General features: G+C 38.6%; 1 protein-coding gene across 1 annotated transcript in view; it reads left to right on the forward strand.

Annotated features, from left to right (window-relative positions):
* CNTNAP5 (contactin associated protein family member 5) overlaps nucleotides 1-19628 on the forward strand; it is a 273054-nt gene that overhangs the window by 158255 nt on the left and 95171 nt on the right. Inside the window, exons 11-12 of the mRNA XM_038143362.1 lie at nucleotides 5387-5493; nucleotides 18384-18503. Coding sequence (XP_037999290.1) covers nucleotides 5387-5493; nucleotides 18384-18503 — 227 coding nt within the window. The remainder of the gene's footprint in view (nucleotides 1-5386; nucleotides 5494-18383; nucleotides 18504-19628) is intronic.

Genomic DNA, 19628 nt, shown 5'->3' on the forward strand with positions numbered 1-19628 from the left:
GTGGAGAAAGAATGCAGTTTGAAAGTAGGTAAGGGGCTAATTTATTAGCTTTTGAAATCTCACTTCAGTGTGGAATTGAGTTTGGGAGGAACCTGAATAGAGTTCTCTCCCATTGCTGTTCCTTTTGAGTAAAAATCCATGGGATGAACCCTGCCATGGTAAATTAAAGGCCAGATAGGGGGATGCAAGTAGAATATAATATCATATCTTTCTTTGTTTGTTTGATTTTTGCAGATGGCTTTTCTGCTTTTGCTTTGTAAAATGATGAATTCTAAATGGAACAGCTGTCTGTACAGGATGGTTTATTTGTTTCCCTTTTTTCTTTTTCAAATTTATTTATATAAAATCCTTTCTGCTGATGCTAAGCCAAACTGTCAGCACATTTACCTATATTAAAAATGTAGGTGTTCTAACAACAAAGCAACCAAACCTTAAAAAATGCCTTTTATCTAAGGCACAGATAACAGGCTTTTCCTTCACTAGTGCCAGTCCCAACACAACCTCTTCCACAGTTCTCTGCTACTCACATCCCTGAGGGCTGTTGGCTTCAGTGTTCGGATCTTTTAAATGCTGGTCTCATGCAAATGCAGGGTCTGAGAACCAAATAATAATATATTTTAAAAGTTCTTTCATCAAGTTTTGCAAATCTCACAATGAAGATAAACCTACCTTAGTTATAAACTATTGAGGTTTTTTGTTTGTTTGTTTTGTTTGTTTTTTGCATCAATTCAGTAGGATAGGCTAGCTGATTTCCATCATGGAAAAGAGGAATTCTCTGTTCTCATTATTCTTGTTCTCTTTGTACTCCATGTGTTCTCATAACATAATAAATTTAGGAAAGAAAACGTAGATGACTTGAAAATAAAAAATAAAGAATGCCACAAAGACTTTTTAGTAAGTTGTTGGTCAGTTTTCTAAGGTTGAAAGAGGAAAGAGAATTTGGAATGTGTAGTGATGGGGAGGAAATGTCTGCTGAGGAAAACCAGAGGGCTGAAGAGTGCTAATTCTTTTGCAACCCGTTGTAATATTGCTTTTACACACTTTTTCTCTCTTCCTCTGGTTCTGGTGGCTCTGTTTTATTTCTTTAGTTAAGGACACCTAGCCCACTATTTTACCACAAAAGAACAATCAGGGTGAAAAAAGAGTGTGATGTGCTTTGGTGATATTTTTTCTGATGCTCTCAAAACTTCATTAGTTTTCCCCTTGGTAAAGCTCTGAAGTTGTTACACATGGTCTGTCTGGTAGCATTGCTAAATTTCTCTTCGAAATGATTGTCTGGTCTCCCCTTGAAGCCATTTCTTGTATCAAAAATAACCTTTGGCAAGGAATTTCCCAGATTTACGGCTCAGCACAGCAGGGCTGAAATCCTTGTTGTTGCAATTGGCCTCAATCTATTGAGTTTAATGGAAAGACGATTTTACTAAAGCAAAATACAGTCTGTTACAGATACACCATGAGTTTCATCAGACATATATGCCCACTATATGAAGTCATCTCTTTTAATGTTAAATTTTGTTAATTATAAATTAAATAGCTGCTGACTGTAAATAGGAAAACACGCTGAAATAAAATGAATTTGATACAATATTTAAGACAATGCTTTATTGATAGATAGTCTTCCAAAATTTCATGTGTTTTTTTTTCTTACAGCATTACTGAGTTTTAGGGACTCAGTGCTTGTCTAAAAATTATGTATATGTACAGGCTTGATATTTAGGGGGTGTGGTTTTTTTCCTCTCTGTGATGGTTCCATTTCCTTCCTCTTTACTTTGGAGGAATCAAGGGTAGTGCTGAATGCATTGTGCTGACTGCAACAAAATCTCAGAGGTGCTTATTGAAAGTACACTGGGTTTATTTCCAGTCAAGTGTAACATCAAATGTAAAGAGCTCCTTCAGCCTTCCCACTCAAGTAATTTTGCCATTGTTATTTCTTCATCATTCCCATCAAAGGCCCGAATTTCTTCCCCCTAATGTCTGTGCAGTTTGTCCTTTGATTTCAAAGGAAGCACACCTACGGTTTTGGAGGTGAATGTTTCATCCAAGGACAGGGAAGGCTTTTGTGCAGGCTCTGCATATTGCTCACTTAGATGGCTAAGGTGTGCATTTTCCAGCTGGCTCAATGAGGGGAAAATTTATTTGCTTCAGTTTGTTTGTTTTTTTTTTTAAATAATAATTTTTCACTGTGATATATATTATATGAATAAATGGGGAAGATCAGAGTCCCTGGTCTGTCACAAGCTTTCTTAGGCAAATCCATAAATTTTCGAGTGTCTCATTTAAGTTTCTTGCAAAAATTGAGTTGAGCTGTTTGTTCGTTTCAATTGCAAATAGGTCAGGGGCTGCCTGATGCAAATTTTTGTCTATGAAATGTTCTGTGGTACCACTGCATTTTTTGCTGAAACTGTTTGTTTCTACTGTAATGCAACTAATAATTTATATTTTAAATTACATGTGTTTAAATCCTTCAACATGAGGATCTAGGACAGTTCACAAATGCAACAATCTGTGACTTATCCATGCCTTGATTAATTTTAATTGTAGTTATTTCTTAATTTTGAGTTCTCTCACAATTAGGAAAAATTTTGCTTCTAATGAAGACACAACTGCTCAGCTAAAATGGGATTATGGTAATTATTAGAGTTGCAAAGAAATTTGTTTCATAAGCTCTTAGAAGGGTTAGTTATCTGACCAAAAACAAGATCAATGCAGTTGGTGTTAATTAAAGCAAATAGACTAAGGAATAAAAAAAGATTTAATTCTGAATTTATGAATATCATTAAAAGCTGACATGGTTAGTTTGACTTGCATTTTGTGCATTGTTGGGAGAAGAAAAAGTGTTTGCATTTGTAAGACAAGTAGAAATAAGAAGTGACCTTCAACTTTGTAAAGTCTTTAAAAGGAAACTGTTTCAAGGGAATAAATGTGGCTAAGCCTCTAATACAGGCCTTTGGCAAACCAGAAATGGTTAGTAATTAGCTCTACTGCATTGGGTTAATTAATAAAATGTAATTTAATGTAGGCAAAGAGCATATTTGTCCATTACACTGATGATGTAAGTTATACTAATAACACAGCACTATTCTTTTTATCTCCCCAAAGAGCTCTATTAGCATCATATGTTTCTTCTCACCAGCCTCCCTGTGATGCGAATAGAACTGCTGCTGTACAGGTGACATAAAGGAATGTTTATCACTAATAGCAAGTGCTATTAAAGGCAGTGTGCTGAGGGCAAGGGCAGGCACCACCAAAGTACAAATATGAGTAAATGTGCTCCTGCATGTGAAATCCACATGCACCACCACAGAGCTGTTGCGCCCCTGTGCTTTGCCTCTGGGATGAAGCTGCTGGGGATCTGCTGGTTCGGGTGGCTGGCAGGGTCCTGCAGGACACAGCAGGGTGCAGGGCACAGCACACGGTCCTGTTTGCAGCATCCCAGAAGGCTGCTCCTGCTCTCTTCAGCATCGACCCAAAGCTTTAAATCTCATTTCAGTATTGTCAGGTGTGATGGCAGAGGGGCTGGCTGGGCTCTCAGCAGGCTGTTGGACTGATAGATAATTGCCCAGCATACCATTAAAAGCCAAAATCTCATCCCTTCTCAGAATTCCTGCCTTAAAAGTGTAGGGCAAACCCAGAGATTTTGGCCTTCCCCTTTGTTTCTTTCTTGTTTTAGAAACAAGATGTTCCCCCACAGCAGTGGAAATAGGTTCCTGGAGAACTAGAAAACTAGGAATGTAATTCTCATCCTCTGTCCTCATTTTGTATTTGAGCTCAATGATTAATAGAAGCCATGACAATGATTTTTATGAGACCAATATATCTTAGAAATGTTTTAAAAGATGTTGCAGATAGTTATAAATAACATACTTTCTTCTTTAATTCCTTATTTCTCTCATATTTGAATAATAAGTAATTACTGCAGTAATTGAGCAAGCATTAATAAAAATAACCTTTCATGTTAATATTTTTATATGACCTTTATAATCTTATGTATAATAGTAGAAATAGTGATGAAGTGAACCTCTGTTATGGAATGAATCTTAGACTCACTGATAGAGATGAATAGATGTAAGTTTGTATGCATGAGCACAGAGCATATTGAGGACAAGAGGTTGTTCTGACAGGCCTCTGGGCACATGAGCAGGTTCCTTTGGCTTGTCAAGGTTTGGCAGCTCCTAACGGCCTTGGACTCTAGTAAATTGATGAAAATTTGGCTGATGGTAGGGCTCAGAAGGCTGGTGGAGGTGGCTGTTAGTGACATACAGGTTTTCTGCTTGCTTGCGTGGAATGGATTTTAATTGTAAGTAATTAGAAGAAACAGATTGAAAGCCACTGCTAAGGGCGATGTACATACTTGAATGCAAAAAAATTTCCCAAGGATAAGATGAACTGCAATAAAACCATGTCTTCAGCTAGAAAAAAATCAAGATACCATCAGTGATTTCACACTAACACACTGGAAAGATCTGGGCACTGAAAGAGTTTTGAAGCTCAAATTACAGCAAAGCAAATCCTAATGGAGTTCTGTAGTGTAAAGGATAAATTGATTGCCTGTTTCCTCTCCACCCACCATCACAATTGAATCAGCAGTATAAACAAGTTACTTATTTTTTAAAAGTCAGACATACTGTGTAAAAGAGATTAATATACAGTAAGAGGGGAAAAAATGAAAAAAAAAAAAGGCAAATAAGAGAACAATCTGTTTCCATTTAAGCTGGTGTAACTCCATTGCACTGCCTACGTTTATACCCGGGGAGTTCAGATCAGCATTCACTTCTTGTCCTGGAGATTGAATTTATCTCCCACGGTTTTTATTTCTGTTCATTTCCTGAGCTGCATGCTGTTGTGCTTCTTTCTTCTTTTAATAATTTGTTTCACAATAATACTTCAGAGGCACACCAACTAAAATGAGGAAGAGAGTACAGAACTCATAATTGAAGCATATTTTTCCTCTCACTTTAGAGATTTGCATGCTGTTAGTGTTACCACAAATGTAACTTAGCCTAATTTTGATAACAGTGGTGCCTGTTCAATCAGAGAACAGGGGACTCTCCTTTGGAACAAGATTTCAATAGCATTTTCATCTGCTACTTGTCTTGCTCTGTGGTCAGAAAGTTCATGACACTTTTATTGCTAATAAGTGGTATTTTTTTTTTTTTTTACAGTAATCTTAACCTATCTTCAGGATAGCTTAAATGTTGTTTTCTTCAGTGCATGGATGTGAATCACTGAGAGAGAAATAATTCTTTCATTACACAATGATTTCAGCCCTAGGAAACTCTTGCCTGAATGAGGAGTTGAGACAGTTCTGTTGGCTTTGATTTTTTTTCCCCCCAGCACATTATTTTTGCAGAAATAGTTAATTGCATTTTTTAATTTCTCAATTTAGATGCTTACCCAACTACTGTGAACATGGAGGACAATGCTCCCAGTCCTGGAGCACCTTTTACTGTGACTGTAACAATACAGGCTACATGGGAGCCACCTGTCACAACTGTAAGTAAGCCCACGTGCACTTTTCATTTGTATTACATTCTCATCGAATCACAGTAGTCATCAGACATTAAGTAGGATTTAGCTGGGCTGAGCTAGCTGATTTTAACCTGTGTTTGGTACTTTAAATCAATTTTAACACCCTGGGCTTAGTTTTTAGATCATATGAAAGTCCATGTAGCAAGAACCCGGTTTCTGACAGTTTATGATTTTTAAATTTTGCTGAACTATTTTTTGGGCTGCTACTGTTAACAAGAATACAGAAACAGTATTTCCAGTTCTAACAAAGGAAATAAAGAGAAAAAAACTGTGAGTAAGAATAACAATTCCAGGAATACAACTGTAACCACTCTGGATGCTTGATGAGCACTTGGACCACAGATAAGATGACATTGGTGAGATGGATATCTTTTTTTTCCCTGTTTAACTAAAAAGCCAAAGAGAAGAAAAGGTACTTAGTGGTTTGAAGCTGAGAATATTGGCAACCATACTGTCATTTTGGAGACTTTAATGGTTTGGTAGTTAACAGTGAAAGCATTTGTGGGGTTTGCAGCTGACAAGTGATTCTGTTGAGAGATCTGTTCATAGATTTGTCACCTGAACTCTACATTGTGAACACAAAGGAAGCCAAGGGTTTTGTGCGGAAATCACACCAAGCCAGATGAAGAGAGGGAAGAAAAAGGCTGACTTTACAGTTTTAAAAAGACGGCTTACTTTCTGTCCATTGCTTTTGTTGTTCCAAAAGGCATCACAGCTCTTCAAAGCTCACAAGGCCATAGCAGAGTATTCACACCAGCTGATGACTGGTGCAGAACTCGGTGGCCAAGTCAGGTGGTGAGAAGGGAGGGGCTCCTTGGGGAAGGAAGAGAACTGTCACTATTGACTGTCAAAGGTGATTAGGGACACTCAACTCTGGGCTACATCTGTGCTGAAGTATTAGCTTGGGGCCTGAGGCTCACTATGTCTGTGCCAGCTCAGTGTGGCTTCTGTCCAAAGGAGACCATCTCATCTCACAGAGAGCTGGTTCATGACTAGTTTTCCCCACAGACACTTCCATGGAGCTAGTGAAGCCTCCTGCTTCTGTCAATTCATGTCTGCCCTTCAAAGGCACATAACATAATTGTAGTTCTTTAAGGTTCACTGATGTGAAACTGCTCTGAAAAGTTTCTCAGGAAGCTCTTGTGTTAAGCTGGGCACACCTGTGATGTACAGCTATTCAGCTGCTCAGCTTATTTACAACCGATTCATCAACAGCTAATTTGATTCCAGCTAGATTGTGGAGCCAGCTACCCTGTGAGCCAAGCAGTGCTGATAAACAGCAACATTAGTCTGGAGAAATGCATTCATCTATTTGAAATATGCAGTGAAACCAATTCAAAGCCAGTGGGCAAACGCAGACTGGTGATACGAAACTTGCAGAACAAGAGATGTTATCACTTTCAGCTGATAGTAGTTGATGTGCAGGAGTACCTTTAAGCAGGTGAATGAAAGGGACAGATTTGATCACAGCATAACTCCAGAATATCCTCAATATATAGGAAACTCTCCAATCATGTAATTCAGTGTAGTTCTATCAAAATAAAACATCTAATTTCGTATGGTTTGAAACATTACTTCAAGAGATTTTTATTTTTCTAGAACACTGATGCTGACAGGCCTGAAATTGAACTTACACCTTTTTGGAGAGGTTATTTATTTTATTAAACTGGCCTTCAGACCCAAATCCATGCAGCAGCAAGAGAAAGATTTAGCTGGCAGTCTGCTGCAAGCAAAACAGTGAGAATTGTTTCAGTGTTGCCTGGATTTCTTTTTGGTCTGAGCTACATCACCATAGGTTTTATCTCACTTTGGTATGGTAAAACCTGGGTGCCACTGGTTGAAAATAATAAAAAGACCCATTCTTTGTCATGCTTTTAAGAAGAACTGCATGGCATGCATCTGCAAGCCAGCTTTAATTGGTTTATGTCTTACCTCCTCAGACTGGGAGATCTTACCATTTTAAGAACTGAGATCTTGAGAGAAATTGCCCCTAACTTACTGTCATCAAATATGACGTATTGAAATACATTTTATGGTTAGTATATAAGCAGTCTTATTTTAAGTTCCAAATATTCACAGATCACACTGGATCCTGCTGTGAGGAACAGCTAACAATACATACTTGTCTCTTCTCCAAAGAGTTTGCAATTAAGTTTCTGAGGGTATAAAAACATGCTGGCACAGGTGATGGAATGCTAGAAAGGCTTCATCATCTTACAGGTGGCACTTTCAATCTACCAGGTGCATAATTATTTCTAGGCTTTCTTAGGGCAAAATAGTTATAAAGTAGAGATTAAAAAGAGGAAGAAATGGAGTGCTTAGTGACACGGGAGAAAGCAGTGTGCTTGTTTGAAAAATATAAGGCTATGGCCAGAGAAGTTTGACATTTTTGACAAGGCAAATGTCAGAGTCATGACAGGTAAAGAGGTTGGAAATGTGCCATGAAAAGCAAAGATAAATAGTTTGCATTTGATGCAACATAAGGGAATTAGAGAGTGTCAGAAAAGAACAGTAAGTTGATAGAAGACACAGCTGGGACAGTGTTTGCAAGACTGTGTCAGATATGTGGGACAGAATTGTGTCTGGCATGTCTGAAATGTGTAGTTGAAATTCAAGTGGTGTGCATGAAGCAAAAGCATCCATCTGAAGATACATGGAAAGAACTACCTGGTTTAGACATGGCTTTAATATAATCTTACTTCAGGCTGCTGCTTGACTGATCACCTCCTGTTCACTCCAAACCCCTTCTGATTCTGAAAGCTCCTAAACTGTCACAGGATGTTTGACAGTCTGCCTGGTCCAGATAGGGGTCCACTACTGAAAAGGGTGTGGTCCTGTCCCATTAAAGCCTTATTTTGTGGCAGACAAGTTTCACACTGAAGTGTCATCTGGTCCTGCTTCCATTCTCCTGTTCTCTGAACTTTATTGTAAATGCAAGTAAAATCTTGCTAAAACTTGTATATGTTTTCTGGGTTTCACTAGTCTCAGTGTTTCCTAACAGGTAGTTTCTTGCAAAGCTTATTGCGTGATGTATAAGCACATTTCTTTGTTTAATAACAGTTAATCCTCCTTTGCTGGCTGTCACATGGAATGTTATCAATACCTTCCAAGTCTTTTGTTGTTGTTGTTGTGCCTTGTTTTGGCCTTGGGTTTTTTTTCCCCTTTTGGATTTATCTCATCATCATATCTTCCAGTGCAATTCTCATCTTCTCCCTGGCTACTCACAGCACTGACGAGCACTTGTGTTTCCATCTCTGTGCTCTCTGTAGCTGTGAAACCCCAAAGCACGTTCTCTGCCTTGCTCTCACACATGGATGTGCAATTTGATGGTACATGTAGAACTGCTGCTCTGTCCAGATGCCCATTTCACTGCCCATAGTTTGGGAAAACCAGGAGTCGTGGAATAACCCTATAAGGATATAAAGCCAACTGTTGGTGATTTACATTTCATTGTGTAAGAATTTTGCTGTGCCTAAGTTTTGCCATCTCTGTTGGAAATAGGATCCAATTTGCAGATATTTTAAAAGGTGTGTGAGCTATATAGTCTACTGAAATTGTGTGGGCTCTTTCTTTTGAAGCTTATTGCTACTTGAGCTTATCTGTAGCTGAGACAGTGCTTTGAGGATACAATCGTATTTCAATCTCTAAAATGTATGGTTTTGCTTTTTGCTTTATCTTTTCAATGTGCTTCGCATAGCTTGCATTTAGATAGGTTGGAAGAGGAGCTCAGCTGAAGCCTTTTACTGATAGAAACTTTTCCAATTCCTCCAGTGTGGTGGGTAGCCTGCTGGTCTGTCAGGTATTGGAGTAGTCTGATAAAATCCAGATAGGAGAGGATCCATTACATGTGTGAACCATAGCAAAACAGATAATAATATAATGTTCATTTTCTCTTTTCCTCCTCTAGATAAAAACACTGATGTTAGTACACAGCTTGGGGAAAAGGCCTGGGTGGGATTCAGCTAATCTATCTTTTTCTCTCTTGGTAGTGGGATATCCAGGTTAAGATAGTGATCTGGTCTCTCCCTATATGTAAAAAGGAGTGTGAGCTGCTTTCAGAGCTTAACCAATTCACTATGAGCTAGGGTGTCCATGGGCAGTTTGTGGACCACCTCTGAAGTCTGTCATCTGTAGAGGGAGGCTGTCCTAGCTTGGACATGGAGTAGGCAATTGAAGGTAGGTCAGAATTATAGGTGGGAAGAGAGATAGGGAGAAACGTAGGTAAGTGAATTACAGATCTTAATTTTATATATCTGTATGCATATATAAAAATTAATATATGTATTAATTGAAAGTGCATAGTTAATAGCTGCCTAGTCATTCCTCTCATATTACTAATTCTTGTAATTATCATGTGATAGTAAGAGCAGTAGACCAGTGTAAAGTGGCCCTGAGATACAGAATAGCATAACTTTATTGCAAGATAATAATTATAATCTTATCTTTTGGTGGGTTATCCTAGTCCCTTAGAAAACCTCATCTTGCCCTTCTGTATTTCTATTATTTTTATTTATGATAGTTTTCAGGTAGTTTTTAGTCTTGCACACATTTTTTAATTCCAAAGAGTGCTGAACATTGATATAAAAGATGTTGAGAAATATAAAATAATTATTTAATTCCTCATATTTTGGGGCTGTCAACATGTCCCAAAGCTTTGCAAGGTGATAATTAACAGAATGTAATTTAATTCTGGGTATTTGCTTTGGTGTGTGATCCATCTCACACATATAGGCATATGTCTTACTGGCCTAGGTAATTGCTGGAGGAAAGAGTCATCCAACAATGGAAATGTCATATAGTCATTGATATGGCATAAACTTAACATAACTTCAGTCTTTGAAAGTGTATTTTTAATATTAATATGCTTACCGCATATATATATATATATTTTTTTTTTATCTGAAAAGCTTAATATAGCTTCAGCCAGACTGTTAGCAGTACTGGAGCTGCATCTTAAAATGCCAGCTGGGCTTTTGGTAATTCACCTGTGTTCCAAGGTAGAGAGATGTGTACAGTTTGCTGGATGGGAAAATGAGGTTTTGAGAGATTCAGTCTGATAGATGCCTACTAGTGAGTTTGGTAGTGCAATTTGCATGTCCTGAGTAGCCAATTTTCCTGTCTGAGGTTCTTGAATAGCTTTTTAGCATGTGTGCTTAAACACACTGGTTTTTTGTGACTAAAGAAAACACATTTAATATTCATATCAAACCTTCGGTACTGTACTTGGTGGTCCTGCATATTTTTGTTCATTCCATGCTTTTGGAATATGAATTTTCATTGTTTATTTTGTAATAAGTTACTGTGTTATTAATGCTTTCCCTTCAGCAGTGTTCATTTCAAAAAAGTTGTTCCCTTTGCCTGAGATTTCCTTATAAACAACACATTGAATGTGGGACTTTCTTCAGGACTTTCCTGCAGAAGGGAGCATGTGGGAAACTCCCTCAGTCCTGTGTGAAGCCAGCCATCCTCAGGTGTGACCATCCCCTGAGGGACATGGGGACTTTCCAGCAAGACCAAAATTCCGAGCTTTGCACGGCATCCTTCACCTATTTGGTCACTCCTGTCCCTTCCTTACAATGGTCTGGGTGTCCCTGGCTGCTCTCCTGCAGCAGCAGGGCTTGCAGGTGACCCTGCAGCAGCGCTAGGCTGGGCTCTGTGATTGTCACAGCTGCCTTCTAGCCACAGCAGGGCAGTGACAGGGGAGGATGGCGTGACATGACCTTGGCCAGGGGAGCCTGAGCTTGGATAGTAGGAGATTGTCTAACAGCCAGGTGAAATCCAGGTGAAATGGGTGTATCTCTCCTGAACATCCATTTAGGAGACCCTGTGCTAAAAGGTATTTTAATTCTGTTGATGGAAATACCATATTCTTTACTAGATGAGCAAGTACATATTCTAAAAAGGAAGAAATAAGCTGTCTGTCACCCAGGCATGTCACAGCAGAGACTGCATTATTCTGTCAGAGCAGAGCTCTGGTTTTGAGAGTACATTTTTCTGGCATTTAGCAAGACAATTGTATTTTAGGGATGAGGATGATGATCATTTCCTGAGTTCATTGCTGTACTAATCCCTCTGTTGTTGAAATAAGAAACCTGCCATTACATATTGCTTTCTTTTTTATTTAGAAAAAAATCTTAAAAATCTTTTGTTCATTGCTCATTACTCCAAGTCTGTAAGAGCAGATCTGTCAGGCCTAAGGTACATGGGCAGAGATTGAAATAGTCATCTCTGATCTGCCTCCAAGAGCTCTGAGCATTTTGTTGAGAATAGTTAATTTGGCCTGCTCAGCATTTGTGTATATCTATTTTGCCAAGGTCAGGCTGTGGCTGTTGAATATGCTGGCAGAATCCCCAGCTCTTACTGGCCTCTCCAGTCTAACCAGTACATAAGTTCTCTCCTCTGAATGCAATAAAAATTACCATTATAGGGGTTATTATTACTCTTCTTGTCTAAGGTGCAAAGAATTACAAAATTATTAAATGAGTCTGAAATGATGTTGCTGCAAGTATTCTGTCTACATTTTTTCATGACTTTACAATTTTTAGAGATGATAAAAGTAACTCACTGCTGCTGCATTTTAGCTGAGAAGTGGACAGTGTCAGCACCTCCCAATGAAATCAAGAATTAAAGTTCTTTAGGTCCCTTTAATGTATTTTATTTATTATATCACCATAAAATGGTCTCTCCCTCTGAGAAATTGAAAATTATCAGCTACTTTTATTAGATTATGAGAATCTAATCTTGAAGCAGGAATACTACAGGATTCATTTTGGTAATCATAACTAGTACAGCTCAAATTCTGAATCCCTAGCTCACAGCAATGAAATCAATTTCCAAAGTAATTGGGAATGCAGACAGAACAAAATATGGGGAATTTTAAGCTTTACTTCTATTTTTTGAGAAAAGTTATCTTGATGTCCATTAAATCTGAAAAGAACAGTGTCATCTGAGGAAAAAAACAAACAAACAAATTGTTTTTTGTTTGGAACTTAACATTCTTGGAGGTATCTACATTAGTGACGTGCTGCTGGGTGCAGCAGAGAGAGGTTGACCTTGCCTGATCTTCCCAGCAGCAGAACTGAACAGTGGCATTGTAACCTTTACATTGGGTTCAACAGCAAGCAGGATTTTTAAATATGGGGTAAGAGGTGCATCTTACTGGTGAACAGCAGGTTCATTCACCCATTGAAGAGTGGGGGCTTTAAATATGTTGCTCCTTGAGGGTTTTTTGCAGAAGTTCAAGGCTTTGTACAAAGAATGGACGTTCCTTTTTTAGCCAAAGTAGGACTAGAGGTGAAAAAAAACAAAAAAGTGGCCTGAAAGGGAGCAGAGGTTTCATAAGTTAGGAACATCAGGGCAAAGGAAACAGAGCTAAAAACTTAGGAACTGAGAGCATCTAAAGGCTCATCTGCTGAGCACAGATGTTCCACAGTGGAACAGGAAGCCTGTGCTTAGCAAAGGCTGCCATGGAGACTGCGGGTGAACTGCATAGGGCAAAAGTAAGATTGGAAGCCAGATATCAATATAGTAAGGGGCAGTCTGTGAAAAAGTGGACAAAAAAGATTTTATATCAGAAAAAATGGAAGTTTCACCTTGGAAATGTTTGTGCTTCGCCATGTACTATTATAGTTTTCAGCTATGGCAGGGATAAAATCACCTCTGGTTTAAGGACTGTAATTAGAAGAGTTGGATTATCAGGTTCAAGATACTTCAGAGAACTGAACAGTGACACATTTGCTCATATTTTAAACCTTTCAGGCTTGTGAAGCATATTGAATAAAGGCTGAATTTTCAACTGCAGACCCAAACCAGGAATGACCCCAGTCCTTTCAGATCTGACTGTGGAGTAACAGAGAGCTCCTGCATGTGCTGTGGCTGACGAGCCATAAGGGTCTTGATGCAGAAATTAGGAAATGAAATTCTATATGGTTTTTATACATGAAAGATCAGAAAAAGGTTTTATTATAATGATATTACAATCTGGTAATGCTTTTCTGACACTCAAGTCTGAATCATGGATCTATAGCTTGAACCATGATCAGTCATAGTAAATATTTATAGTTTTGCTGGGATATTTCTGTAGGGGGTGCAGTGTATGGCTTGAAAAAACACAGGATGTATACATTTCAGAGCCATAGTTTTGATTTTTGAGCTTAGGAATGCTTATATCTCAGAAAATATGAGAAAGCACGTAGAATTATGTGATGTTGCTCATACTGGGGATAAAGTGTTTATTTTTTGAATGCTGATCAAAATTTGACAAATTATTTCCTAAGCACCTGGGAAGATGAAAAGTGAGAGCTAAAGGAAAAATAAAAACAGGCATTATGATCAGTAAGTAAAGCAGTGCTATAAATGAATGTTCTGATGTGATGAGCTGTTGATCTGAAAGGCTAGTTCAGCTTGAGATAGCTGAGACTGAAAGAGATACCTGAGGGAAAAATTTGGTATGTTTGTTTTACAGAGAATTCTAAGGGGCTGGGAGATAGATATCTTGAACTCTGCCAGTGCAGTGCATGCCTGCACACCATCAGCACAGCCCATCCTAGCAGGTAGGCAAGAGCACAGACAGCACTTACTTAGAGAAGCAGCTCTTGCTCTAAAGAATGAGGCTCTCAGGCTGCATCACTTTCAGCAGCCAGCTCTGAGAGGATTTTGAATTTCTTTGTGAAACACAGCAGCAGCCTTTAAAAAAAAGCCTTATAGAGCAAAAATGTCAGCATAGGGTCTATCCAATGTTACAACTTAGAAGTGATTCTGGCAAGGAAAAAAAAAAAGGCAGTAAAAGACATCCTTTGTGACCAAGTAAAACAGATATTTCTGATGTCGTGTCCCTTGCTAAATCTGGGACCTTGGAGTCGGGTTGTTTCTTGTTTGGTCTGTGTGGTGTAGCCAGTTACCAGCAACAGCCCTGTGACACCTTTTACACTTTCTTGCCTTGTGCTGTACTTCACCCTAATGCTTTTACCAGCCATTCCTGCCTGTGAGGTGCAGGCTGAGCTTGCAGGGGGTGGTGTGGGCTCATGGGGCTGCTGACATTTCTCTCTGTGGAGCAGTGTCAGGATGCAGCTCTGTGTGAACCTGCTCCACCCTGTGCCTGTGGGAGCTGCAGTGCTGCTGCTGCGTTGCAGAGCAGCTCGCCCAGAAGGGCCTGAGGAAACACAGCAGGGGCTCAAAGTCCTAAACTGTGATTTTCAGTGTTTCTGGCTCTCTGAAACAAATGGTGCCTGAAAGCATAATTTTATCTTCAGTGCCTGGTGTTAATCAAAATTAGCCAAAGAAAGAAACAAACAAAAAAAAATAAACAATTGGGAGGGTTGGAGAAGGAAAGCTGATCATGCTTCTATGAGACAAAAGACAAGCTAAAGGTTTTGTTTTTGAAATTATGTTTTTAAAAAGCATTTTAATGAGAAAACAAGCTTTGCATGAACAGCCTATCAAGAATGCTATTTTTGTTGTTTCTGTCCCATTTGGGTGAACATTTTACAATAGGAAAACAAATTTGAAGGAAGAAAAGTATAAAGATTATTGAAATACTTCATGGAAAGGAATAAAATCACTAATTTTTATTTTGATTTTTATTTATTTAAAAATGTTTAAATATTGATAAAAATAATGTTTGAAAATTCATGGTGGGTTCTACTCTGAATGAACTGATGAATACCTCTCCTTTATTAAAAAGGTGCAATTACTACAAATTCTCTTTGCCATTAAAATGTGTGTACCTGTCAATAGTTCCATCATTACCTTTGGTGCTTGCTTTTTGAAAGTGGGGCCTTATATGCTTAAATGGTTGGTGACTCTTAATTGACAATTACAATAATGGTTTCCCTGGCATTCCCAAAATGAACCCAACTCCATCTACACCAGAGAAGCCTGACATAAAACAGAACATAAATGTGAAGGCAGTTTTCAAAGTTGAGGTTCTGGGGTCTTAACAGTCACAGCTGACTGTCTGTTTTTTACTTTCATATTTTTGATTGAAAAAAGAGAATAATGACTGCAAAGAGATCTCGTCTTTCATGGACCCATAAAGATGGCTTCAAGTTGTTGTTGCTGGCATAATAGAGCTTTTTCAAGGAATGGAATTGCATAACTTTATTCTGAAGCAAGCAATCATCTCAGGCCACAAAGGAGTTGAGCAGAGCTTGGAATGGTTGGTGCACTCAAAATGTCTGTAGGGGCATCTTCCAGTGACTGAAAAACAAACATAATTTTCTTTTTGATGCATTTTATATAGAAAAAAATGACAAAAAATAGAATTAAAATCAATGGCCCATCTGCTTGCAGTCTAGAAGTGTGGAGTACCAAGTGCTACAGATACAGGCATGTGAAACTTTGTGTGCAGGTATGAAATAAACTGCCCACCAAAACTGCTTTTTACTAATCATGATGGAATATATTTTATGTGCTAGAGCTCGAGGTTTATGACCTTTTCCCATTTCTTCTGCTACTTCCCAGTATGTAGTGTTGGATTTCTCATATAACTGAAAGGCAAACATACCAGGATGGATTTCCTTCTGGCAGACTTAACTGTAGTTTTATGGAAGCTTGTGTATCTTTTCAGATTTATACCACTTGAGCACCCTTAGCCTGATTTCTAGCTCTGTATAGCCTTTTTTTCCCCTAAAGTTACAGTGACAAAGGGGCCATCTAAAAATGAGTAGATCATCTCTGTTTGAATCTGCCCACATTATTAATGGCAGAATCTTCACATCTTTCCTTACTAATTTGAAAAAAGTAGATCTGGGCTCCAGCCAAAATGACAGTCAAGAAGAAGAACACTTAGAAAGAACAAGTTGTGATGAAGACTGAGATTCGCTGTGCTAGTTCACTGACAAGATATTTGTTTTATGTCTCTACCCCTCGCATCATCCTTTGTCTTCAAAAACACTCAGCAAACAATTCAGAGGAAGCAATTGGCATATTCCCTAATGAGACAAGATGAAGTGTCCTGTAACGATGATGACAGCAAATTCACTGAGTGAACTGCAGTTTAAGAACTTTGCAAATTGATCAAACCATGATTCCTTGGTTGCTTACTTAATTGCCTGTTACCATCTCTCTCCTGACCTCCATATGCCCACTGCTTCTGTCAGCACTTCTGCAACTCAGGGACTCTGTCAGCCCCTCAGGTTGTGAACACTGGAAGAATAGGTTTTGGTTTGGGGATTTTATTTAACTTGCATTTAATATGTGTTCTTGGCCAGCTATCACAGTGGGAATTTAGAGATATTCTGGCCTCCTACCATGCTTGAATACATCAGGCTGTGAGGAAAAAGCTTTCCTAATTCTATTTATTATAGGATGGATGCTAGTTAAGGCACTGTCTCATCAGGTGCTGAGTACCTTAAGCATCTTCTTAACCCTGGGAAGGATAGTGCTGTGCTTGTTTAGCACTCAGTGATGTTCTGTCTGCTAAAGATTTCTGGTCAGAAAAGAAGAGTGCAAGGGAAAAGCATATTTTGGTGAGTGTACAAATGATTGAACAATGAGACTTAGTCCATAGTCAGTTTGGACCAGAGCCCCTAGAACTGTGGTTCTGTTTTGTTGGCAGAAGTGAAGAAATGCCCAATATCTAAGTGGTGAACTATTTTACAGCATTCTTCAGACCAGGCTGCCTCAGGGCTCACCATATATGCCTTTTTGAAAGCTTCATTAGAAAAGTTTCTTTAAGGGAATGAGGGAAAAGGAGGGATGTGAATCCATGTGTGCACAGGAGTGAGACTAAGGAGCTATTCCTGCTGCTGTGAAGCAGTTGCTGTCTTCTGCAGTGATTGTGTTTAGGAGTAGTGAGGAAGTGCTGGGCCTGCCATCAATCTGTAAAAGCTCCCTGAGTTCCTTTCAGATGAAAAGCACTGGGAACTTTGCAGTTGTATTTACAGCCTCAACACAGCAGTCATAAATTGTTACAGAGAATAATTTTGTCAGTATAATCAGGTGTTTAAACAGGAGGGGAGAAAAAAAAACCAAACAACTCTCCTGGTATGAGATTTAAGGTTGTTATTCAAGGTCCAGGATCATACATGTGACTTTCTGATACCTCTGGATGGCCTCTCTGCAGGAGTTTTCTCTTTGCTTCATATGAAGTGACAGTTGTAACTGTCCTGAAAACACGCCTCAAATACAAAGACTGTACTGACTGGTGGGTTTTTCTTCCTTTTCTTCTCTTGGTGACCTGCTGTACTTGTATTATTAACCACTTGTATTTTCATGGGCACTGGTACTCTAAGAGAAGAATATTGATAAGCAAAGAGAAAGAGTTGGTTGTATAACATTAGGTCTAAAGCATAAAAACGTAACCTAGGATGGAGACCATGTCTGAGCTTGAGCTTTTCTGCTGGTGAACAATGGATTTCATGTAGACAGTAGACTATGATGGGACTTTAATGATTCCTGTTAACCTTAACCTGCAGGAAAGGTTAAGGACTGGCAAAAATATCTGTCATCTGTGTTGACAAGACTTAAGTGCATGCCTAGATAGTAAATCATGTGTACCTGTGTGTATGTAGGTATGTCTTTGAAGTATACATGGTGAATATATGTACCACTCAATAACTAGACATGTCACATTTGAAAGTTCATATCCCTTTATTTAAGTATTTACATGCTTTAATCCAAAATAAAGTAAGTACCTGTATCTTCAAAGCCAGCATGCATTAATTTCAAGGAATTAGTTGAAGAAATGTGTGATTTAGGGCATGAGTTCAGGCCCAGATGCAGTAAAATTTCACATGCTAATCAGCTATGTGCTAACAGGGTATGTGATGGCAATAATTATTGCAGTACTCACATATAAAACATGTCTGTCTGTGTTCTGTCTGTGATGCAGTCACTCTCTCTTTCTTTTAAAGCTGTCTATGAGCAATCCTGCGAGGCTTACCGACACCAAGGGAAGACATCAGGTTTCTTCTACATCGATTCTGATGGAAGTGGACCACTGGGACCGCTCCGTGTTTTTTGCAATATAACAGGTAATGACCTAACCTTGACTTGGCTGCTTGATCTCAGGTCTAATTTGATTTGAGGTTGTCTTAATAAAATGATAGAAATGTCAATAATACAGCTGAGGAGTGGGGGAGAAGCAGAGAAGTTGTAACTGAGGTTTCACTTTGAGATGTCTCCTTAAATAAGATCCATGTAAAAGTGATTTTTAAAATAAGTTTGAAGGACTTGCCTTACTAAGTGATATATACAGCAGTGTCTGCACCTTGTAAAGGGCGCTTCCTAATAGCCTAACTTTTGATGAGATGTTTGTTTTTTACTAAAGAGGTAGAAACTTAGAATCCAAACTATTCTTTTGTAATTGAATGGTTTCTCTGCTTTATTAGAATACTTGATCTGGGAATTATTATTGAACTACTCTCACTGAGCTATCTAAAAACCTTTCTAGGCTGATGTAGGCAGCAATACATTCCCTCATACAAGTGTGCTGCCTTTGGCATTCCAAGGAGTGGAAACCTTGATTGTCCCTGGTATTTGTATGGAGGAGAATGCATGATGATCTTAGGAGAGGGGACACTAAAGAGATGGGTAGCAGAGCAAGAGCCTGGAAAGGTGACCTGTTGGTTGAGGCTTTTTAACCTTAAAGTTCCATAGGTTTAAAATAAGAATTGTTTCAAATGAACAGCTCTGTCTGGCAAATTCTCCCCTTAAGTGGGTCCTCTTTTGTATATAGGATTGTCAAGCCAGGAGTATGAGAAAAGGTTACATGGCCGTTAGTGTGGATGGGGATGGATGGTAGGGCTCCCTTTCTGCTTTTTATATTTGAAATGGAGGTGAAATTTCCCACACTGTCTCCTGTTTGGCTTTTTTTGCTTCCTGTGGCCAGGTGTGGATGAAGGAATGTTTTATTACCCTTTCTAAATTGCTAATTCTGGCTGAACTACTTTGCCACATATCACTTCCACACTCAGTGCTGAAAACTGAGGACTCAGGATATTCATATTTTATCCTTAATCTCCTTGTACTCAAAGTGCCTCAAATTAAATTTTCATTTTTATTTAATTGGGCAGTGATTATGTTAATTAAATGCACAACAGTTAATTATTAAGTATGTTTTTTATTCAAGTGTAACAAATATTTAATAAGATGTGTTT

Source organism: Motacilla alba, chromosome 7 (assembly GCF_015832195.1).
Source record: "Motacilla alba alba isolate MOTALB_02 chromosome 7, Motacilla_alba_V1.0_pri, whole genome shotgun sequence".
Lineage (NCBI taxonomy): Eukaryota > Metazoa > Chordata > Aves > Passeriformes > Motacillidae > Motacilla > Motacilla alba.